The 25,508-nt window shown below is 36.8% G+C and overlaps 1 protein-coding gene across 1 annotated transcript in view; it reads left to right on the top strand.

Annotated features, from left to right (window-relative positions):
* The window catches only part of dgkb (diacylglycerol kinase, beta), a 100,005-nt gene that overhangs the window by 19,762 nt on the left and 54,735 nt on the right, over window positions 1–25,508 (top strand). The window contains exons 9-18 of the mRNA XM_088929133.1: window positions 3,912–4,029; window positions 5,642–5,730; window positions 5,950–6,066; window positions 8,596–8,694; window positions 11,702–11,815; window positions 14,867–14,940; window positions 16,868–16,942; window positions 20,590–20,675; window positions 22,160–22,249; window positions 23,876–24,036. Coding sequence (XP_088785259.1) covers window positions 3,912–4,029; window positions 5,642–5,730; window positions 5,950–6,066; window positions 8,596–8,694; window positions 11,702–11,815; window positions 14,867–14,940; window positions 16,868–16,942; window positions 20,590–20,675; window positions 22,160–22,249; window positions 23,876–24,036 — 1,023 coding nt within the window. The remainder of the gene's footprint in view (window positions 1–3,911; window positions 4,030–5,641; window positions 5,731–5,949; window positions 6,067–8,595; window positions 8,695–11,701; window positions 11,816–14,866; window positions 14,941–16,867; window positions 16,943–20,589; window positions 20,676–22,159; window positions 22,250–23,875; window positions 24,037–25,508) is intronic.

Here is a 25,508-nt window from a genome sequence, read left to right as displayed (position 1 = left end):
ACAATTATTAATTAGAAATGTTGGTCCTTCACTTCAAAGGGATTTATGTACTTATCAATGTTTTAATATTGTCTAAGTGAAAGAATTATTGGCAAAGGCAGCCATCAGGTGCTTTGGATCCTAATGTATTTGTTTTAATAAATACACGTCTCAAAATACTGGGCTTGAAGGGTTTTTGAAATTACATTTCAGCTGAAGTCTTCATCATTTCAATAAATCTTCAGGCACTGAGCTTACAAATTAAAAGGGACTGTAGTCTTTCATAGTTAGGAAAACCGACCAGTCTAGCGGTATATTCATTTTCAAGCATGTGATAATTACCTTCAGGCACTAGAGACTCTACAATGTTTCATAATGAGAAACCATGTTGTCAGGATTGCTTTCTATGTATCCTGATGATGTTGTTCATATTTTTCATATGGTATGATTTTCACATCATTGTTCATATTGGAGAATTATTCAAATCACTTGCACATATTAAGCCACTAGGTGGAGTGATTTCACTACTAACATGTGCAAAGCTTTTATCATATTGCTTCACACACTCCATAGCAGGGATCCCTCATCCTGGTCCAGGACTGGAGAACATTTGCAAACGAGACGAGGCCATTCAGCCCACCAAGTCCATTTGGTAGTTAGTAGTTAGTAGCCAGTCTATCCAAGGATCTCATCTAGTTGTTTTTTTAAATGTCTTCTGTACTTGTTCCATACCCCTTCAACTGTTTAGGTGAAGAGGTGCCTCCTTTGTATAATAAGATCACTTTATTGGCCTTATACAATTTCTTGCATTAGGAATTTGTCTTTTCGCATACCCCAGCTTGCTCTCCATGAGACACACAGGCAGGGAGAGAAGCTTGGGGTCAGAGCGAAGGGTCAGCCGTTGTACAGCGCCCCTGGAGCAGCTGGGGTTAAGGGCCTTGCTCAGGGGCCCAACGGAGTAGGACTCCTCTGCTGGCCGCGGGATTAGAACCGGCAACCTTCCAGGAGCAGATCCTTAGCCACAGAGCCATCCCTCTGCCCCTATATAAATAAAATATAAAATATATTAGATATATTCTCACCTAATATAGTTTTAACTTGTGCCCACAAAGGGGTGACCGTTGCTCTTTTTTACAGATAACGTAAAATATTGTATCATATAATTTTAACAATTCTGTACTTGCTACACAGAGGGACACAGAAAAGCCATGCAGTAAGTTAGTAAAAATATTTTCATGGGCGACATGCAGGTGAGTCACAGCTGCCGAGTCCTGGCTTCCATCAGGGACTCTGAGTGGGGTCCCTGTTTCCGAATTCTTCAAGAATTCTTCCTGTTTCCGTGTTCCAGAAAACCATGGGTTTTCCAGGTGTTTCCTGTGTATTCCCGCATTCCCAAAACATGCTAGCTAGGATAACGGGTGTCACCATATTGCCTCTGAGTGCGTGTTGGTGCCCTGCGATAGACTGACGTTCCATCCAGGATGCGGTACTGCCTTGCTCTACGTGCTTCTGGATGCTGCGGGATAACCTGTACCTGGAATAAGAACCATTCTGATACATATGAAAGTACTTGTGAGAATACGGTATAATTTAAATGGGTTAATTTGCGTGTCAGCATGGAGATGGTTAAATTAAGTATAGTTCTGCAATTTGAACACAGAACAGAAACACAGCAATGGTTTTCGAATTTTGACAGAAGCCTACTCGTTGAGATCATGTTGTTTTTCTCTTAGAATCTGGGTGTCAAGGGTAATAATCGGTGTGCGTTTTCTGTTTTGACAGTGTTATTCTAACAGTTCTAACAGAGTTTAGAAAACAGCATTCAACAGTGCAGCAGAAGTCCCACCATAATAACGTCCTCCCGTTTAAAGAGGATTTGTTAATCCTAGGTTCTCTGGGTTCATTATGTCAAATCTTCACAGGCCTCCATCACCCATTGACTCACTATACTTGGGGGTCTCTGAGTGTTCGGAAGCAGATGGGCCCAGCAGTAGGGTATTTGCTGTAGAATACTGTAATTTCTCGCATAACAACGAAAAGATATTGGGGTGTGGAGTGATGTCTGAATCCAAGAGAAATCTTTCTGCCTGGCCCAACTATTTACTCTATACAATCGACACTCTTCTAATCCACAGTTTCTTTTTCCGAAGAAAACCGCATGGGAAGAGGAGAAGCTGCTGTATGTTGTGCTTTGTTAAAATGCTTTATTCAACCGTTGCTAAATGACGCAGGAAAACAAATCAGTATCCTACAACGTGTAGAGGTATCTCTCAGTCTGTCACTAGAGGGCAGCAGAGCTCTGACGTTTCTGCGCCACTACCTCAAATTCTCTGCCAGTGCCCTGCTGCTAAAAATGAAATTCCCCTTCCTAGACTATTTTTGTACATTTCTTGATTTAAATTTATTTATAATATACCAGTTTTTACATTAATTCACGCTATGATTTTCGAGAAAACGATCTTGCTTGGTGTTTAGTTATACAGTATTGTGCCACTAGAGGTCACTCTAGGAATTGTCTTTTAGTATTTGCTTGCAGGTGTGAAGGATAGCGAAATTAAGAGTGTGATTGTGTTATAAACACTGTCAAATAAAAATGTATGTACTGTTCACCCTTTAATTCCATTCATAACTGTTTTCGGTCACACACACACTACTTAAGGCAAAAGGGATCACATATCCCAGATATACAGCATTCATATATCATGGATTTTTTTCAAACTGCAAGCAGTTTTAAAGTAATAAAAAGGTGAGGTTTAAGGTTCTGTGCCGGTGTTGTATCCAATTCAGAAATGTGCATCACCCTCCAAAATGCACATGCACTCCACAACACTTTCCAGGATGCCTCATGATGCAGTCTTTGTTTTTTACGATATGGACAAAAGAGGAGCCCATTGTTCGTGGATGTTTATATCAGTTTTTAAGGTTGCCATTTTCTAACCACTTTATTCGTTTCAGGATCATGAGGAAGTTGGAGCCTATCCTGGCAAGTAATGGGCACCAGGCAGGGTACACCCTGGACAGGACACCAGTCCATCAGAGTGCAGACAGACACAAACCACATTCTGTACACACACTCTCACGGGAGCCAATTGTCCCAGAAGCCAATTGACCTACCAGTATGTTTTGAACAGTGGGGGGAAAGCAGCGCACCTGGAGGAAACCCACACGAACACGGGCAGAACAGGCAAACTCCAGTCAGATAGTACCTCAGGTTCAGAACTGAACCCAGGGACTCAGGGCTGCGAGGCAGCAATGCTGACCAATGCACCACTCTGCCACCCTTTTGTCCTTATGTGTTACATATAAATCATTTTATACTCGGAGGATGACATAAATCATGCCTCCCCGAGAGTGTAAGGGGGAAAGATTTTAACAGCATGTGAGCATTTCGGAAGGGGATACAGATTTCCAGGGGATACTGAATTGGATATGACACCTGTACTGTGAAAGAATCTGACTGAAGAATTGCCCATGTGTGGGTGGCTCAAAAGCTTTTTGGCTGTGATAAAACAGGGGGCAGACCATTTAACATGGAACTTAAATGTAGAAATACTGTAATAACTGGAAAAGGATATATCTGCCACTTTTCAAAGCATGAGCAGAAGGGTATAAATTTGTACAATTCAATTCCCAATCTGTTCCATTACTAGAGTATTACAGCCCATGTGTGATTTATCATCAAAACATCAGCACACTCAAAAATATGGTGCTTCATTCCTGCAAGTTGTTTAACTTGTCGGTGCAAACGCTGCACATTCCATTGTGAAATTATGAAAATAAGAACACCTCTGACTGTCTCAGCGAGATGAGGAAATTTTGATAGCTCTGCCCATATGTTCCCATGTAAAATTTTAGGATGCTTCACTTTCCTGTCAGGTATAATTCAAAATGTAATTAGTGTATCTTATTAAAAACAACTCTTTTACTTTTAGAACGTAAAGGATGATGGGCAACACATTTGGAGACTGAAGCATTTCAATAAGCCTGCCTACTGCAACCTGTGTTTGAACATGCTGATTGGACTGGGAAAGCAAGGCCTCTGCTGTTCATGTAAGTATCATATGCCTTAGATCTCACAAAAAAAAAATCAGATTACTCGTGTTTTATATTAATGTACTCAGTCCCTGGAATATTTTCTCATAGTAATTATATTTTATATCAGCTGATATTAATTCATGGATTTGATCATGTTCCCCACACCTAGGCTCTTAAATGTGTACAGTATATATAAATCTATTAACCTTTCAAGCTTTATCTACACTCTGTGTCTGCCCTGTGATGGACTGGCGTCCTGTCTAGGGTGTACCGTGCCTTGTGCCCTGTGATGACCTGGTGTCCTGTCCAGGGTGTACCCTGCCTTGTGCCCTGTGATGGACTGGTGTCCTGTCCAGAGTGTACACTGCCTTGTGCCCATTGCTTGCTGGGATAGGCTCTGTCTCCCCTGTGACCCTGAATTGGAGGAAGTGGTCAGATAACAGATGGATAAACATTCATGCACACTACTGTATTTGTTTACTACCAATCAGTTTAGAGTCTACCATTTTTTTACGCAAAACTGTCATGTGCCAATTTTACTCAGGAACTACCAAATATTGTGTAGATAATTTGATAGCTGTTTCATAAAGTTCCAATGAGGTTTTACTGATGCAGGGTGTGAGATACCAAGTGATACATTTCAAAAGGCCCTGGGCTGCTTCTTCATCTGTTATCGGAAAAATATTTTTTCTTACGAGCTACAGGACCAAAAGCATTGAGACAATAGTTGTCTACTTTCACAACAAATCTGCATTAATTTATAATCTTGAAACAGTGCTCACATAGATTCTGAATATTTAAAAGCACTTCTCTGAGCTGTTTTAGCAACACTTAACATCACATTGTCGAAGATTTTATAAAAGAAATACAGAGTTTTATAAATGCAACAGCAGCAAGAGACCAGCAGGAAATGACAAAAAACACAAATTAGGAAGAATTCAGTATTTGATTGAATGAGCAAGTGGAAGACGCTTTTAATTGCCAGACTGGGCTTACCTGCGAACTTGACTTTTAAGAAGCAGATGTTGTATGGATTGCAGAGTCAGAAAAGCCCTCGAGCAGAGTACTTTATAGCACATAATGAGACCCTGATCTGCTCCATCCAGTATTAAGAATTCACTCAGTGCGATCACGTACTGTACAGTGACACAGTTGATCTCAAGTCATCAAGGGTGTATATATCCTTTTAACCGAGAATGAAACACATTATACTTTTTATAGGTTATTGAATATATGTACAGATATTCACTCACAAGTGTTTACTTAGCTTGGTATTAAGTGCATTTAATAATTGATTTCTTTAACCTTTGCTGGAATCAAAGAGCTCTTCCATTTCGGTTATACAGTATATACTGTATGTGTCTCTGACCCTTCATCTTCCAGAGGACCCCTGTGTTAGTCTATTCCCTACCTAGGGGCGGTCTTTGTCTATAAGCACCATTCTCATGAAGTAAAGAATTGTGAGCTTTCCTAACTCATTCCCACCCCCCTATCTTTTGCTATTACAGTACATTACCAATATAAGCTTGGACAATGAGCAGTAGATATGGAATGTTCTCAGGTGTGTTCAAATTTAATTTGTGTTACTACAGTATATAAATGACATAAAACAATTTGTGTTTTCCAGTTTGCAAGTACACAGTTCATGAACGGTGTGTAGCCAGGGCTCCTCCATCCTGTATCAAAACTTACGTCAAGTCCAAAAAGAACGCTGAAGTAAGTCAGATTCAAGTGTTGAGAAAAATGCATGCATCTCAGCAGCCTTGTGCCATGGAGCTTTATCTGAAAGCCCCTTTCACAGCTAATGGAATTAACGCAAAATGTTAATATTTAGCACAGCTAATTGAAAGATTAGCGAGGTTTAAACAGCAGACAGCAAGGCTGCGAAAAGGGTATGCATAACATATTTTTTTTCTCATATGTGACTGTATACAGGTAATGCATCATTTTTGGGTGGAAGGAAATTGCCCAACAAAATGTGACAAATGTCATAAAAACATCAAATGTTACCAGGGCCTCACTGGACTTCACTGTGTTTGGTGCCAAATTACCGTAAGTAAACCTCAGAGAAATGAAGCGGAGAATTCAGCCTCTTTAAATATCCTACTAAGACTATTCTAATGAGTACATTTTGAATACAATGTTATTTAATTCACATTGTAATAGTTACAAATTGTAAGTGAGATTAATGCATTGACTCTCTTACAGTCAGGTCCCGCTCATATAATGAAAGAAGTAAAATACCCATTTAATTGCTTTTATTGCAACATATTAGAACATATTATTAGAACATAAGAGAGGTTAAAATTGAGAGGAAGCCAGCTGACAACTTTCACTTTCATGTCCTTTATTCTTTCAAATACTGTAATGCATGAGTTCCTCAGTTTTCAGTTTGAGATCTCACAGCAATTATGTGTCTGCAAGTGCATAAAATATAAGACAAGACAAGCCCAAAATATAAGCCCTGTTCAGGAGCTTTTTGGCTAGTAAGATGTCTTCTGATAGGTTGAAATGATTGTAACAGAATTTCATTTAAACTGTTGGTCAATTCATGCATAGCTTTCAAAGTACTAATTTTAAAATGCTAATTGTCAGTATTGTTCTCCTCCCATATATTTGCAATGAACTGTACTGCAATGCCGGTTAAGTGGACTGTTGCATTTGGTACTGATGTCACAACATAATCAACTACTTCCTGAGATACAAAAATATACAATTCGTGGACTTTATGAATTTAAAGAATTAATAATATGCCAAAAAACACTCTCCCTGCTTCCAAGTTGCACTATAATTCAAATGTGAAAAAACATGCTATATTTTATAGTTAGGTATTTTCGTTTTGCTTTTTGTTTTCATTTTTATTCCATTATTTTTTTCAGTGCAGCTTCTCTTACTTTTTTTCCCGACATGTAAAAACATAAGAAAGGCTAGAAACAAAAAGAGGCTTTTTACTTGGTTAGTTGCTGGCTGGATACTGTATGAGCATCTCATCCAGTTTGTTGAAGTATTTTCAGCAACATGGCTGGGTATGGCAGCTTTGTCCTTACTCCCACCGATATTTTGGGTAAAGAAGTTGTTTTTGTTGTCAGTTTTAATTGTGTTTCCTTAGATGCCATTTGCATTCCCTAGTTTGTGTGGCACCATTGATCCTGTAGAATGAATGGTGTCCCTTCACACCTTCTGTTTAGTAGGATGAACTGTTATTTCATACAAAATTGTTTTGTTTGATCTGGCATAACCTGTTTGAACAATGCTTCAAGACAGCATTACTGTAACTAGTTCTCCACCTTCCCCAACTAAAATCAGCAAAAACTGCTTTTTTGAAAGGTCTCACACCTGGACTGTATTTTTGCACTCTTTATTGAAATAGGTTTCACAATGTGTTTCACTAAAACTGATGAGATACAATCACATGGAATAATAACTGTATTAGAGGGCTACCTTTTTTTCTTCAGCAACCTCTGATTGTTTTGATGAAAAAACCTAAATATAAAATACACTTCAATAGAATATCTAGAGATCAGGTAAATGTGGTATAAATCAAAAGGAGTATAATATTATCAGATATTTTTTTGAAGAAATAAATAACTTTATTTTCTTCTTCTTCACAAAAACTGGTTCAGTTTGACAAGAGACCTCAGAGATTAATAAGAAGATTAAGCAATTTTTCATAGACAAGCATGCGTGTCACAGAGAAGCAGTGCTGCTAATTATCACTGAATTTCAAGCACTTATTGAGATACATTTATTTAATGTTATGTGGCCTGGTGTGCATTAATTATTGTACAAGTAGCCTCACTGCTGGAGATGAGAATTAGCATGACGAACGCGACAGATTACCATGTTGTTAAATTATCCTTCAGTTAAGCTTTGATACCAGCTAAATCAGCCCCTGTAAGATTTTAATTTTTATGCCTTAGACACCTTTCTCTCAGTAAACAGAGACAGGATTTACAATTTGCTTTCTGCTTTTAAGAACTATAACAAAGAGGTTTATTATTGCATTTTAAGTGCCATATGCTTAATTTTTAGAATGTCCATGTTAGCAGACTGTCAGCCCAAAACATTTTTAAGAAATCTTCAAGATAAATAATGAAGAAAGCTAATCAGATAAGGATTTTACTCTCCTAGTTTCTGAACAGAGAGAAATGTGATGCTGAGACCAGGGATCCTTCATTAGCTAACTGGAACCAATCAGGACTAATTAATTAGCTACGTAAATGGTAAAAATGAACCCCTGTCATGGAATTTAGCAGAACAGTCACTAGTCCTCTGAATGGCCAGCGATTGTAAATTAAAATAGAAGAAAATATAAGAGCAAAGTAGTAAACACAACAAAGCTTATAACCATTTCCTATTTGCTTCTGTTCAATCGTAATATATGTAAAATTAATAATCAATAATTGTTATCACTTTAAATAATAAATTAGATTTGAATTCAAATCTTTGAGCATTAGTTTTAATGATGGCTATCACAACATATCTGTGATTTAATCTAGGTATTGTGTTTAATGTTATTTATATTGCATACAATGTACAGTACCTATAATTTATCAAATTGTTTCTTATTTACTGTATTAGCTTCACAACAAGTGTGCATCACACATGAAACCTGAATGTGACTGTGGGGTGCTGAAAGACCACATCTTGCCTCCTACGACGATCTGTCCAGTAGTGCTAGTGAGTTTGTCTATCTCTGCTTTTTGTACTGTAACTAATACAGAGAACGTAGTAGATACTGTAGTAAGAAATACTGTTTTAATGCTTTTTGGAGAGAAATGAAAACTGTAACAAAATTTTGCCAGTTTTGCTGCTGATATTGATTTGTTCTTTTATTAATCTTGGTGTTTATGGTATATTTCAATTACATCATGTTCCATGTATGTACTGTACAGTATACTGTATTTAATTTTGAGAAAAATTCAAAATCATGCAATACAGTATATGTAATGTATAAAATTACCTCTTATATCAAGCATCGCTTGTCCTTTATATCTGGACAATGAAAATTAACTCTGCCTCATCCCATAGTAACATACAGTAGTAACAAAAATGACTTACAGTCATTTAATTATTTTTCCACCATTGTCCGATTATGGAGAGATTGTAGCAATGGACAGGTAAGAGTTAGAAGACAAGCAAAGAAAACAGGGTTTAATTCTAATTGTTTCTTCCTGTGCTTTTATCTGGCAAAGCAAAATGTGAGAGAAGCTGAAAGTTTTGCAAACTGCTAAATGCAAACACACCAAAAAAAAAAAAAACAATCAGTCTTAGATTAAAGGAATAGAACAAATGGGCTGTGTCAATTCGATTTCTTTCAAAAATCCATTTTTTAAAGTGAACATTTTTTTTATCATGCAGTGTAAAATTAGAGGTGCGGTTTCATCTATTATTTCGCCCACAATGTGGCTCGGAGTGGACAAAGTATATCAAATAATAAGAAGAACAAGATTATTTGGATTAAGTTAAATTAGGATAATCCAAATGAATGAGTGAAACCTTGACAAATGAGCATTCTCAGCAACAAATAAATTAGGCGAATGGTAACAGATACTGAACCTACTATGAACCCCCACAATAACTAACAGCAATAATTCATCAACTTCTGTTCTTTGTATGTTCTGTTGGTTGTGTTGGCTGTTCCTCCTGAGGTAAATTTGTGTTTAAAAACGTTCATATTTTACTAATGCTTATTTCTCTTCTGTCCTCATGGTTTTGATAACGAACACAGACAGACTTCCTGTAAACACAGTACACATAAACATAGTAGACCTCTCACAACCTGTATGTTCTAAAATTAATTTCAGATCGGTGCTCTATCTCTTGTCGTTGCGATTTTCTGCATCCATTATGGTTTACATGCAAAGCAAAAAAGGCATTAGGCAAAGCAATCTGGAAGAGTAGGTCACGCTGTAATTGAATGTCGGTACATAATGGCTTCATAATCCCTCCATAACTGCTATAGAAGACACGTGTATAATACTTTACAGGGACGCCTGCAAATGACAACAAGGTCATTTTGAGTGCTTGGCACGATGCATGTGACATTCACTCTGTGTCATGAGGTTTGCACATGTTATGTCATTTGCTCATGTCGCTGTACATTTTGCATGTGATTATAACATCTTGTGTAGCAGTTATGAAGGGATTATGAAGCCATTATGAAGCAACATGTAAATGAAGTGCTACTGAAGAGTTCTTGAGAATTTCACACGGTATACAGGTTGCTGGACAGGTCCTGATATCTGTCTGCAAAATCATTGGTTATCCATATTAGATTCAGTACTTTTCAAAAAGCTTCATGAAACAACTTTGTCAAGGTATACAAAAGCCAAAGTTCATGCAATGTATGGGTAGTAAGCATAAGAGTCCACTTTCTAAAATAAATGTCTAATGTTTCTTTCTAACATACTTGTGTAGGGTTATATTATACATACAGTAAAGTCTAAAACTGCAATGGTCAGAGACATATTGGTAGGTTTTTCAGACAATGATGGCCAAGCTATTTTAAGAACTCGTGAGCTGAAGTGAATTAGCACATTCTTTATAAAGGCGAATTTACAGATCATCAAGGACATGTGTGGTGTAAAAGTTGAATATATATGCTGGCACCTTTTCACTTGTAAGGTAGATGCCCTGCATAATATATGTAAAATCTTTTCAGAACCTGTTAAATCTTTGTAAAAAATGTACCTGTTAAAACACTCATTGTAACCTATAAAACACAGCCCTAAGAATATTTTACAACTGGTGTGAAAAAAGTTATATACTGTCAGCTGGAACACTAACCAGCAGAGAAGACAAAGTTATCTTTGCGACAATGCAATTTACAGTAGGCGTCTGTCTCAGGAGATACAATGGGCGGCTCTGATACTTTCAAAGGGGAAAATGTTGTTGATTTTGTTGCTGGTGCTACACATATCCCATGATTCCAAAAAATGTCACCAGACTTATCACTTTAGAAGATGACTCAACCAAAGAAAAATGTCTAATCCCGAAAAGTCCAGTTCTGTACATCAATTTGTTTTTATTTTATTTGTAATATCATCTTGGTTTTGTACTGTACATACATTTAACACAATATACAGTATGTGGCTGCATACAGTATTTAGTGTTTCTAAATTCTGTGTGAAACTCAGAATTTTCATACTACATTCCTAAATGAATAAGTGGAGTAGAGACCCTAGATATTATATGATACTACCGTATATGCAGACTAAATAAAATGCATTGCAAACTTTAGTTTTTCATGATTAAATGACACACATAAATGTATTTGTACCTAAGTAAAAAAAAAACTACAAATGTTGCTGTTGAGAACTTCACATAGAGCTTTGGATTTGGAGTGGAAACATATTGTAGTGTATACTGTATATAGTATTCATGAATATCAAATATATATATATAAGTACTGTAGCAACATGAACAGTATTTTCATTTAAATTGTGTTTGGGATGAGGTCAAATTCTGATGTCTCCTACTTCTCATCTTTCAAGCACCCCTTTGTGAACCTCCCTTGCATCCATCCCGGCACCCCAACTTCACTCTTAGAGCAGCTCCCTGGCTCATTCCGTGTGAAGGGGGCTCCTCTGCCAGAAGAGTTCCACCGAGCAAAGCTTTCAATAAGTGTCCTCGTTTTGTAACTTGTCTCCTTGTCAGCCTGAAAGGTGTTATAACTTTCTTCCAGGAAAGGCAGGCGACTTTGAAAAGAGACGGTGTTTCGGGGCAGACGAAGAGATCAGGGGACAGAGCAAAGATGCAAAGAGCCAATTCTGTTACTGTGGACGGTCAAGGGCTTCAGGTGCGTTTCATGGCTTCATGTTTTTGCATCAGCTGCAATATCTTATTGAAATTAAGACAGAAGCAGGAGCAAAACAAAAACATATTTCTAGTGCTGCAAACAGGGTATGTGACAGCTTTGCATTATTTTTATTTTACTTTCAAAACATCCTATATATACACTATATACAATTCTAATTAATTTTTATTAATGAAATGTTATATATATATTATAGCCCCTAACTGCGGGTTGATCCAGTTACTGATTTCTGCTGCAAGAATTCCATTAGGTGTCTGTGGTGACGTGATCTTCTTACAAGATGTGAAATTTTCCATCTGTCTCTTTGGTTCAGTATTGTGCTGAAGCTTGGAATTTCTCCTTCCCATTTATAGTGGTATTTTTTAACTTGTCAGCCTTTGTCTGTACACCCATGAGGACATCTGAATTGATACATTAACCATGTCTTCTGTTCTCCTCGGCAATGCGCTCCAGTCCCATGTGTCTCTTTGCAGTTTTCAGGAATTATAATAATAACAATAAACTTTATTTTATATAGTGCCTTTAAAGGTGGCTTCTCAAAGTGCTTTACAGAATGACAACAACAATAAATAAAAAGAATACACAAGATAAAACACAATTACAATACACAGAGGAGACTGTGGATGGTGATACTAAGTAAAGTAGGAGCAGAGGAGTAAAGAATGGAACCAGTTAACTAAAGGCTCTGAGTTAGGTAAAGGTTTTGAGTCTGGATTTGAAGGAGTTTAGAGAAGGTGACTCTCTGATATCCTTGGGGAGAGAGTTCCAGAGCTTGGGGGCATAACAGGAGAAGGCCTGTAGACGGGCTTGGGGGACAGTTAGGAGACCAGAATTAGAAGAGCGAAGGTTGTGAGGTGGGGAGTAGGGCGATAATAGTTCAGACGGGTACTGAGGTGCCAAGCCATGCAGAGCCTTATAGGTGAGCATGAAGATTTTAAAGTCAACACAGAATTTGACAGGAAGCCAGTGCAAGGACTCCAGGATAGGAGTAATGTGATCACTTGCACTAGACCTGGCCAGGATTCTGGCTGCCGAATTTTGGACATACCGCAGTTGGGCCAATGTAGATTTAGATAGCCCAGAGAGTAGAGCATTATAGTAGTCAATTTGGGAAAACACAAATGTGCTGATCAGCTTTTCAGCCATAGTTAGTGATAACATAGGACAATATTATGGGATACAGCTTCTGCTTATGACAGTCCAATGGAACATTGCATTCGCTAATTACAATTGATGTACGCAACTATCTATGTAGTACATAAAAACAATATTGATATTACAATGGGTGTTTTTAATTCTGAGCTTGCCGGTTAACTGATCAAAAAAGCTGAAAATAAATTATCCCAAAACGTTTCTATCTGTGTGGTTTTGTTTTGTTTGCTTGTCGCTGAAGATGATTAATCAAAGAATAAACTAAATTGAACCTTATTTAGGAACCAATCAATCGATCATTTATTTTGCCATCTCTAAGACGGATTAAGAAAACAAAAGAAGTGTCTTAAAATAAGTAGGTACTTTATTTCAGGCTCAGTTTCAAGTGGTTTCTTCTAAATGTGAGATGTGCAGTAAGTGACTATTCAAACTTTCCTTTATCAAAACATTTAAACAGGGTTGTGAGACTCAAATTCAGGTAATCCAAACCTTTTTTGGCTTTTCATTATTGTTTTCAACATACTGCACAATCAAAATATTAATGACCCGAGCTGCTATGTGAGATATTGATGTGAAACCTGGAAGGGGCATATGTATTCTGTCCAGTATTCACCATGGAAAACTATCAGAAAAAACTGAAGATAATAATCATAATGACAATTACAGTAATAAGGAGTTCACATGAATTGAAACAGGCTAACTTGATGACAAAACTGATCCACATGGCTCAGAGAAGACGATTAATCATATTTAATAACATTCATCTCTGTTCTTTCTTGCTAACCAGCATAATAATCAGGATTATTATTTATAATTAGAGGAAGTAATAGATCACTCATAACCTTTGGATGAGGCTCATTAATTTACCTAGGTCTACTGGGACATTGGACTAAGGTAGTTAAGTGCTTTATCTTTGTCATTTGCAGAATCATCAGTGCACACTGAGCTCACAGAAAGCAGAAAGTGAATAAACATTTTCACAAATGAAGGCTACTTGTGTTTCATTAGTTTCTGAAGTATTATAGTTGTTATGGTGACAGGGTGCATAAACTCCAATGCAGACATGTACCTTGCATGCCAATCTTCTTCTGTTTGTCAGAAAAAGAGCAGTTCACTCCAGTGTTAACAGCTGAGTACCATGTGTGTTCCAGAAAGGTCGCTCTAAGGCTGTGGGCAGCACAAGTATTTAAATTCAAACCTGTTTCTTTAAGGCATCTTGAATTTATTCATTTCATACCTTCCTTTACAGTGCTATGTCACCTTCAACGGACAATTTTACCCTACATGAAAATGTTAGGCATACATATAATTCTGTTCTTCATGTTAGTCTGTTTTTTTCACTAATTGGTGAAAGTTACCTTCATTCGATTCTGTTTCCTACTATATCAAATCTGAACATGATCAGGTTATCCATTTCCATTTATGTCCTTATTAATCCAAGCAGAGTTTTTTCCTTGTTACCTGAAAGACCGCGTGACACACTTGGCCAAAAGTTTTACGTGTCTCCTTGTCACTTTTATGAAACGCTGTGTTCTGAGGCACTGTTCTGAACAATTTCTAAACATGTAAATGTCACCTGCATGTTGAAAGACAAATGTCTACTATTTTTTACTTTCCATGAAGCTGTTCACTTGAGCGTTAAATAATGGACAGTCAGCATTATCATTAATGATAAATGCTGTGTATTTATTACCTTGAACAATCATTTTCTTAACCAAGGCATTTTCTGTAAAACAGCTTTTTTCATTGCTTGAAAAGAGGTCATCAAACTTTTCAGAACAAATATACTGATAAAAAAAAAGAGATTGGAAGAGTTTTATTTATATTTATTTTTCGATTGTAATTGCATTGTATTCGTACTGTATTGCTGGTTTTTTTTAGATCACTACAATAGCTGGAACCCATCCTCTCCTTGTCTTTGTGAATCCTAAGAGTGGAGGAAAGCAAGGAGAAAGGTAATCCAACTGCTCTTAAAATGAGCCTGTATTACAGTAAGCATATTAACTAAAGTTGAGATACTTTTTCTCTGATTATTTCTGCGGTGGTTTGTTAACTTTTGAAGAACAGCACAGAGCCTATTATTTGTCCTTGCAGATGAATGTAGAATATGTGGAAGACATGCATCCTTGCATCAAATATCTTTAATCGATAAGTTTGCCTGGAAGAACAGGACAGCAGCAATGTTACGATAGACCACTGCCTCTTGACACATCCTTGTTGATGTCATCCCTCTGCTGCTCTGTGAATTCAGACCTGTTTCTACTCCTTGAACTAATAGGGTTATTACTTAGGAATATTCATTTTCCCCCTTTATTACTCCGGTTTCATTTTTTAAAATTATGTGATCAAAATATGACTTGGCCCAGTTGTTATAATGAAATAGAAATTAGAATGAATTAGTCTTACTAATGACTTATCCTCAGGGCATTCTCCTGATGACCTAACCACTGTGTTAAAGCTGGTGTGTGCTTAGCGTGTCTTTGTGCAAAGTGCTTTTCTGCTGCTTTCCAAAAGCTACATCACAGCATTGAAGAGAACCATAGTTTAACACACTTGTATTAAACTTTGAAGGAAGCTGAATAATGCACCCCTGAATGCTGTTTTTAAAGCTGAAGATTTCTTCAGGAATTACTTTAAATAAATGCCTCCTTTCTAGATATCCTTTTAGCTTTGTAAAGTAGCCTCACAGGACAAATGTGCTGACAACAAATTAAATCTGGATGTAAAGTTTGTCCGCATTTTGTCCGAATCTTCCCTACAAATTGTTGCTAAGCATATATGGATAAAAGAAAGGTCTAGATTATAGATTGTTTATGTAGTACCCTAATTAACTGTGGAAATTAAGGAAAATACAGGTCACGATTGTATCATTCCATTAGATTTAAAATAGCACAGAAACATTTCAACATATCCCAATTAGTTATATTCAATATTCAACATATACTAAATTATTTTTTTCTTCTAAAAAACACATTTAGAGGTGACATCATAAAATAATTCAAATATCTCGAACAATTATTCCAATTTGACACAGTATGTTCTCCATATCTACTGTACCATATCCAGAGAAAGTTATGTAGGATGTTTTGCTTGTTGGTTTGTTAAAAGGTATGGCTACTGTTTTATTAAGACTGTCTACATGGTTTCTGACCGCAATCATTATATCAGTCTTTTTACCTTGTTGCCAAGGTCACTGTTGGATCATAGTTCTAATTAATTTTGTTCTGTTTCTTGGGCTGCCTCTGTTTCTGCTGTTTTGTACCTTTTATATCTGTGTGATATTTACATTATTAATTGAACTTTATACCATGATTTTTTTTTAAATTACAAACGTACTCTTTCTGTTCTTTCTGTTTTAAATTAAATAATCTTTAAAAGATCGTGTTCTTAATAAAGGTGGTCTTTTTAAAGCCATGGAATGTTCTTACAGTTGCAAAGTAAGTCTGATAGATATAGATGATCATTGCTTATGTGACTGTCAATGGGTCTAATTAAAAATAAAAAAATTACTTGTTGAGGTTAAACACTGAAATTGAAAACGCATTGTATCATCTTTGCAGTTTTTCGGTAAACAATTTCATTGCTGTTTAATTCCTAGATATGTTTTTAAATATTAGATATCAGTACTGTTTTCTGAACATATTTCTTTTTTGTGTGTATTTTATGGAGGTTACAGTAGTAGCTTTACTTTTCCTGGTCTGGGCTTTTAAGTGGTTATTTATTGCAGGATTAAATGGATTCTAGTAGCCCACATGTCAGTCAATCAGAACTGTCTTGACACCGACCACATTAAAGATGAGATAAAGCACCTTAATAGATTGCGATAGTAAATGATATACAGTGAATTTAATACATTTGTTTTTTATGCCATTATTTTTTCAGGATCTACAGAAAGTTTCAGTATCTCCTCAACCCTCGCCAAGTCTACAATCTTGCTAAAACTGGGCCTATGCCAGGGTAAGTTTAAAAACAAATGAGAAATACTGCTGTTTCCTTTAAAAAAGCAACGTTTTGTTGCTGCAGTATGCTTCTTTGTAGGAGGACTGTCCCCCTTAAACAGAGTAAATGCTTCTCTCGCTTAGATTCTCATGTTGAGAAAAATCATTTAGAGAATCCTTATGTCCAAGAGTTTGCCTTAGTAGGAGAGTCAAACTTTTCGTGTGCTAGAGGATGATAGATGTATTACAGAAATCTTAATATGAACATCTCAAGTGAGAAAAAGCCTTTTTGGTCTACAGGGAAGGGCATGTGAGTCTGGCAGGTGGAGTAAGCAAGAAATATAAATGATAGGGCAAGCTGAGCAATATCAGCTCAGCTTCATGTGTGATGGCGCATACAAATGACAGCAAAATATTCCTACTGATGTGCCGATATAGAAGTGCTCATCTGTGGCATGCATGAATAACTGTGAGGTGGAAGATGAACAATTCATTTATGCGTGGGGAAAACAAATTGTTTTGTATTTTTGGGAGCATTTTTCAAGAAAGTGTAGAAACACAAATGCTGGCCTTGAAGGTATGTGCAGATAAAATTTGGTAATAAACATCATAAGGCATTTCACAACAGTATTGTTAAATAGACAATTAACTTGTGTTAATCACTAAATGGAAAGTATTGACCACTTGAAATGCTATGTAACTCATGGCCATAGAAATCAGTCACTTTAAGTATTTTGAATTTTTAATATTTAAATACGCAGATTACAAAAATCAGAGACCCAAAAATGGTACTGCACAATTATAATGAGATCACCTTTCAGCTAATGTAAAAACTCTTATAATTTGCACAACTTTTGCAAATTATAATAAAATATGATGATTTAAGCAAATGGTCAGATTCAGTGAAGGGACTAATGGGATAAAAATAACTAAACCATCTGTGCAGAAAAGCCACATTGCACATTAAATAGGACAAATGAACAACTTCCTGCTATGTATTTCCATTGATTGTATACACACTTTACCTTTTAATGGATGTTTACAAAATACAGTCTGGAGAGATTTTAATTCAGTAGAGCAGTAGTTCTGAATCCTGATCTTGGAGTATTCCAGATTTTTGGTCCTGTAGGATTGAGTGCTCCATTAGAGTAACTACAAACCCATATCATATAAACTAAAACAAATGAAATACAACACTTAGGTCTAATGAATTCAATAAACTAAACTAAAAAAAATTAACAAAAACCACAAAAGTGAAGATCAAAGAATTCTGATATAGTTTCAGTAAGAAATGTGACTCATTGTTGAAATGAGACTAATTGCTAACTGTAATATGCTATGACATTTCCAACTACTAACACAATGCTGGCAGCTCTGGCGCACAGACCTGATCAGCCTCCGTACAGGCTGCTGTGGGATAAGGATATTCCTTCCAGCTAGGAAAGACGGCTGGTTACAGTAGATCGCATCAGCGAGGTTGACCCACAGACATTCTGTTGGGCTCAGGTCAGTAGGAAAATTTGGCTTTTGCGGACCTCGACATTGTTTTTTCACAGTCATGCAGTTGATGTCACACTATGTGATCTTGTGTAGACAAGGCTGGAAAATCTACACTTCCAGTGTGGATGGTAGGAATAGGAAAAACCGTTGGCTCAAGAACTTGAGCAGTAAGGCTGGCCTCAATCTTATCGTACCCATATGCTTATTTGTTAAAAGAGATTCCGCCCCACATTATCTTACTTCCACCACCTTGCTGGTTGGCTTGCACCTGTCGAAGGCAAAGTAGCATTGGTTATTGACTGAAACACTCCACGGTGCTCAGGAAGCTGCAGGCTGAGTGCGGGGCGACTAACCCTGCCATACCCTCAGTGGAGCTCTGTAAATTTGAGAATTGCGGTCACAGTCAGACAGTGACGTGACCCAGACTCAAGCCTGCAATAACTGGAGGACAGGCATTTCTACGAAATCACGTGACTTGAGCTCAGTATTTTGTTATCCCAAACAAGAGTACTGGTCAAACTATCAACAAATGTACTGTATAAGCTCCCTATTTAAATAGTAAATAACGGTAATATGTACTGTATGTTCCCCACGAGATATTGACGTAGAACCTGATTCTGTGTTTTCATTGTGTATCAGTATATTTTCTTACTAAGATGATGTTATTATACTTCATAATGTTGAGGCTCTGGAAGCAACTGCATTTTCTGTCCCAACTGACACGTGTCACAGTAAATAAAGGTCAAGCTGGCTACTTGTTGCATAATAGGCAGTGCTCCTGGTCAGCTGACTGGACACACTATTGTATCAATATTCTTTAAGTGTACAGTATATAGCAAAGTTTAAATTAGCGCTACTGTTAGGGGACTTGTTAAAATCGCATACTGACATAATCCGTTCTCTTTAATGTTAATTAAGGACTGAGTTAGAATCGCAACAGTAAATTAAATGTGTTTTTTGAAGTACAGATTTCTCCGCATTTCCCTTTTAGTTCACAGTATTCTGGGGTTATGCCTGTTAAATCTTATGACGGCTGCGAATTCCCAAAGGAGAAAACTTGTGCAGCTCATTTACTTACCGCATGCCTGCCAGAGGCTTCCTCATTAGGTTACGGGGCTATTACTGCAGGGGAACGGAAGAACTTTGGTTGACCATTTCCTGTTCTGATCAAATTATCCTGTGACCATGCTCGTTTTATGGATGAATAATTGTCAAAAATTCAATTTTTCTTGTGTCTTTTTACAATGATAGAAACATTTGAACAACAAATGCAGCTGCCTTTCCCTGGCTAACCTTTGAAGGCTCTGATACTAATTTACGAACAAAATACAAACATACGGCAGGGCCTTTTGAAAACATCCAACATATTTTAGATGTGTAAATTGTAAAATGAAGCTAATTATGTTGGAGGGAATCGATTTAGAACGAGAAATTGTACAGTGATCTAATTATGTTGGAGAGATTCGATTTATAACGAGAAATTGTACAGTTCTACCATCTGCCAAACAAGGGGTTAGTAGGGGCCTGAATTCATGACACAATGGGAATTTGCATTTCTGTCCAACTTTGTGCAACTTTAGCTGAATCTTTTTGTACTAAGTGAAAAGGCGATACAAACCAAAGGGCCTTCATTTCACCTATTTTACATTTCAGAGGTCTATAAGTCCTTCAGTGTGACCAGCACTAGTACTGTGCAGCTCCCTGGTGGATGAAATGTGTGTAATTCCTTCTATGCGTGTGTGAAGCACTTAGGATCCTTCAGAATGAGCGAAAGAAAGAAATATAAAAAGAGAAAGAGAACATAAATGCATAAAATGTTTTAATAATTGCATTGTAATTGAGTCACTAAGCATCTAATTAGTACACAAAAAGTTCAATTGAAAAGTCTAGAACCTTTTTTTTATATTTTCTTTTTTGGGCAATAATGTTGAAATGTGTATTTATGGCACCAGTCTGTCGTGATTCTTCTTCTGCTGTTATGCTGGAGTGGTTAAAGACAGAGCCCAGAAAAGAGATTTGCAGTCTGACTGTGTGCTCTAGAGCTCTTTTGCATTTTTCAACTGATTGTGATGCAGGGGGGCACGTTATAAACCCCAGAATTTTGCTTGATTTAACATGGAATGACTAATATGTAAATCTGAATGAGGAATGTCTTCTGTTTCACAGATTGAATTTCTTCCGAGACGTTCCAGATTTCCGAGTGCTTGCGTGTGGGGGAGATGGAACTGTTGGCTGGATTCTGGATTTCATAGGTGAGAAGCTTTTGTATTTTGAGAATTATAGTGTACCCTACAATGTACTGTACTTACTGTACACGTCCGTGTTATTGTGTTTTCTCATCATAAGTCTGTAACTCTTTAAATTGAACAGGGCATAGGGCTGTGTTCATGAAACTTTTAATTTGTGTAATTTTCCTACTCCTGTGTTAAAATGGAAAAAAAAGACAAAACTAATTTTACAACATCAAATACAGGTATAAGTGTTTTAATGTATTATATTACAGATTAAATTAGCATACTCAAAGAATTATGTAGAACTTTTCAACTTGTCTGTGTTTCTTCTTAATTAAACACAACATGAGCTTGAGAAAGCGTGAGGTGAAGTTTTCATGTCTGTTTTTTAGCCAAGGATTATTTTTTTGCAAGTCTCTGGAGATCTCATGAAATACTGATCTTATACTTGTATGGTGAAAGTAAGCCCTTAATTTATTCTTAACACCACCAAAGTTACACCTAGGAATGTATTTTACCTTAAACAATAACATTATATGTTTGACGTCAGTATTCTGTACTGTATGTATGGTTCCAGTGTTAGAATGGAGCAGAAAAATAATTTCGTTCAGAACAAATTAACTAAATAAATATCGATATTGAACATAATGTTCAGGAAAAAACATGGTGACACCCCAAAGCTAGGTAACATTAAACATTAAAACCTGTCATTACTATCTACACATTTAACAATGCACTTGTGAAATACGTTAATTGAGCAAGCATCCACTCCGCCTAGCTGTTTTGTAGGTTTAAAAACAGATCAGTGTGTTAAATCATTTTACTGATCACCTTCAGCTACTTTTTTAACAGTTAGCAGTTCTGTGGGAGCTTCGTGTAGCTGTAATTTGTAAATGAGCAAAAGTCCTAAATGTTAGATGCTTACTGAGGATTTTTTTGCTGTTTATGACAAAACTGCTTTTTCTGTTTTTCACCTCTCTTCTCTCGGCATTAAAGTAACTGTCTTTGCAGAATCTCAGTAGATGAGCTCACCCAAATCTTCTAAATTCTCTTTTCTCTGAACTCCAGGTTCAAACCAGTTGAGCAGCTGCTTATTTTTATTAATATCAGAATCCTCGAATTTCCATTAAAACTTCCAAATGGGAGCTGGTGACATTTTATTGTGCCTTCCTTTTTTCCCCACAAAGTTTTATTTCTGAAACTTGCTTCATATTCAAAAGCAAAAAAACAAACAAACACAAACATGTATTAACATGTACAGTATATTATTATTCTGGGAAAGTCTTTTTAATTTACAACAAAGAAGAAAACTAAAAATACATAATGTAACATATTACGATATAGATCAGGCACAGTGAAAAAGACATTTTACAAGCTTTCCTTATTATAGCTATACACGTTTTGTAATTATACAGACAACTCATCAATATGATATGATATGATCCACTATATTTCTTTATTTTGAGCTTGATTCTGTGGATATTCAAACTGCTTATCTTTTGCAGATAAAGCAAATCTCAGTAAGAATCCTCCAGTGTGTATACTGCCTCTTGGGACAGGGAATGATCTGGCAAGATGTTTGCGATGGGGAGGAGGTAAGATCCACACATACTGTACAGTACAGCCATGGCCTGACTTCCTAGAAACACACTGAAACTCATGATGCTAATAACCCTGGTGTGGAAAGACACTTTGTATTATTTCAGATTGTCAGGGTTATTACTGGTTTACCACTGACTGCTAACTGGTGTTTTATGCTTTCCTGTATTCCTCTAAACAAGTTGGTCACATCTGGCGTCATTTCAGGATCTGATCACGTTCAGTCGGATTGTGTGTAGATATGGTATCTGTTTCCTTTTCTGTGCTGATGAAACCCAAAATTCTTGAGATTAAGCAAATACTACCAGGCTTGTTCTAAATTGTTCCAATCCAGCTCAGAATTCCTGATCTCATCTTTGATCTTGCAGTTTGCATCTTGAAGTCGACAATCACGATTCATGCTGTAATGAAGGTGTCTTCATTTTTGGCTTTGTAATACTGCTCATGTCTCTACTATTCTGATACAGAGAAGCAGATGTAAGCAGTAGTCATTTCTGGCCTTTATTATATATAGCTCATGCTGGGGGATGCTCTAAAATACATCAAATAAAATACACGAGCATCTTTCTCCTGTTTTGGCTTTCTTGAACTGGCTCCCTGTGCATTACAGAATAAAGCTCAAAATACTGCTGCTAATCTTTAATTGCTGGGTTGGACTCCTGCACCCTGGACTATGTCAGTGAACTGTTACTTCACTATAAAACTTACATGTCATTTGTTCTCTATGGGCTTTGGCCTTCTTTCAGATCCCAAAACTAGACTTCCAACCTTAGCAGACTATGTGTTCTGTTGTGCGGCTCCTAATCCTAATGTTTGTGTCTTACCATGCGACATACCGTACTGGCCTGGCCTGTCACTGGTCTGTTCTTCACCAAATGTCATGGTAGGAAGTTCTGATGATGGTGTCAACTGTGGATCTGGACAAATCAAACTGGTTACACAGGTCTTTAACGGAAGGTGTCCCAATAGTGTCAGAACAACAGATGAGAAAGATGCTGGGTGGACACTGAGACAAACAACTCCTGTGACCTTTCATTATTTCCAATCCCCAGTACCTGGTTTCTGTCCGACATTTTCAGTCATGGCACCTTACAGAAGAATGGTAATGTGTTGTTTTAGAAGGATGTGCCAAAATCCAAATACATTGGATTTGGAAATACATTGGCCAAATACATAACTTGTAGGTTATTTGGCTCCTGGGAAACTTGGCCCAGGTGTAAGTGTGTGCAGGCCTGTGTCTGCCCTGTAATGGACTGGCGTCCCGTCCAGGGTGTATCCTGCCTTGCGCCTGTTGCTTGCCAGGATAGGCTCTGGCTCCCCTGTGACCCTGAATTGGATGAAGTTTTTACAAAATGTATACTGTAGGTCAAAATTAGCAACAGGCGTGTTGCAAAAAGTTTGTGCACTACTTCATTAAAGTGGATGTCATTGAACACTGATTCATGAAAAAATATCCAATGCTGTTGTCTTTTCATTTTTATTCTGAGTTGATGTTTGAAGTTAATGTTAGTTATAAATTTAATGATAGCATGTGTAACATAATCATTCATCTTCTTCTAAAATGCCCTTAGCCAAAGTAAAGTACAGTCTTCTGAACTGGCATATTTTGCCATATTTTATAGGCTATGAAGGAGAGAGTCTGCTAAAATTTCTAAAGGATATTGAAAACAGTACAGAGGTCCTGCTTGACCGGTGGAAGATTGAGGTCGTTCCTAATGACAAGGATGAAAAGGGTGACCCTGTGCCTTACAGCATAGTAAACAACTACTTCTCCATTGGAGTGGTAAGTCTTTGTGAGCATGGACATACTGTATTCTGCAAAGGATGCTGCTGAAATTACATTCCTTGCTTAACATTGTGCCAGCTAAATGCAGATGTTAGGTGATTACTAAATAATGTTTTAGATTTAGAATTTAGTCTCTTTCATTTCTGTTGTGTTTAACTTTTGCATTTACTGAAAAGATTCACTTCAGTGACACAGGAAACATATTATTCTTAATATTTTACATGTGCAAACTCTGCACTGTGTGACAGATCAGATGACTGAACTAGTGCTATTCCTTTTAGTTATCAATGACTATATTGACCAAAGTGTGTATATACTGTACATTCTCATTACTTTCTGCAAAGTACAGGACAGAAGCTGTGCACAGATTTAAAGCAAAGCTTATTATTTTCATTAATTTATTATTCATTGCAATATTTTTTACTGTCATGTTTTGTGTGTATTTCATAAAATGAGTTTAACACCTCTGTAAGTGTGTTTAAGTCTTTAAAGCCTTATGCCGTAGGTGTTTAGATCCACATTGTTGTTTTTTTGCACAATAGGGTAGCATGTATTTTTCATCTTTGCAAAGAGAGCAGCCATCAGTCTTCTTTAAAAACAAAGGGGTGGAAATTTTGTAGACATTTAGTATGTTTTAGAAAGAGAAAACAGCCTGCTTGTCACAATGTTGAAGGTATTTGCAGGACACACGTACTTATACTTCAGTGTTTATTAATTGATTTCCGACTGGAAGAAAAATGCTTACTGTCTATACATATTTACAAGTAACAATGTATTGCAGGCATGCTCTGATTCTGACTTCTTTCAAATTTTCCTAATGATGCAGATTATGTGTCTTACATATTAGCCATTATAGCTAAATGCCAGTGGAATGATGGTAATTGACATTTGCAGATTAAGCTACGCTGTCATCCTCACAACTGCTATTAAAAAGTGATGCTGGGATAATGATGCATGCATTCACAAATGTTATTCAAATAATGTAGTAGTTATCTTCCCTGACCCGCTGTCATCCTGGCCCAAACAGGGTAGGTAGTCATTGAAAATCCTGAATTATGCCTAATGCATTATTGTGTCAGCACTTACTGTAATTATATGGTAAGAATCTGTAGCCAAACAGTCCCCTCAGAAAATGATTTAAAAAGTAGAGTGATTTATTAACCATTCTTTTATGAGTTTAATCTCTGTTTAGATATGTCAGTATTTTGTGAATAAAACCCTGCTCCAGCAGGTGAGTCAATACTTTTGCCCTCTTCTGTAGAGTACCAAACCTTATGTTTACAAAACAGAAGTGATGAAAATCATTAATTCTGGACATCTCTGCTAACTATTATTTTTTAGACATTTACAGAATAGTGCGCTAACAGCCTAGAGGAACACCATCCCACCGAGTTTGTAGGTATTTTTAAAATTATTACCTCTATAAAACCTTCCAACAATTTACTGTATGTGTTCATCTTAAAAACAAA

This window comes from Atractosteus spatula, chromosome 12 (genome assembly GCF_055471065.1).
Source record: "Atractosteus spatula isolate fAtrSpa1 chromosome 12, fAtrSpa1.hap1, whole genome shotgun sequence".
Classification (NCBI taxonomy): domain Eukaryota; kingdom Metazoa; phylum Chordata; class Actinopteri; order Semionotiformes; family Lepisosteidae; genus Atractosteus; species Atractosteus spatula.
The sequence above is the reverse complement of the archived record's forward strand: the minus strand, read 5'-3'. Positions and strand labels throughout refer to the sequence as shown.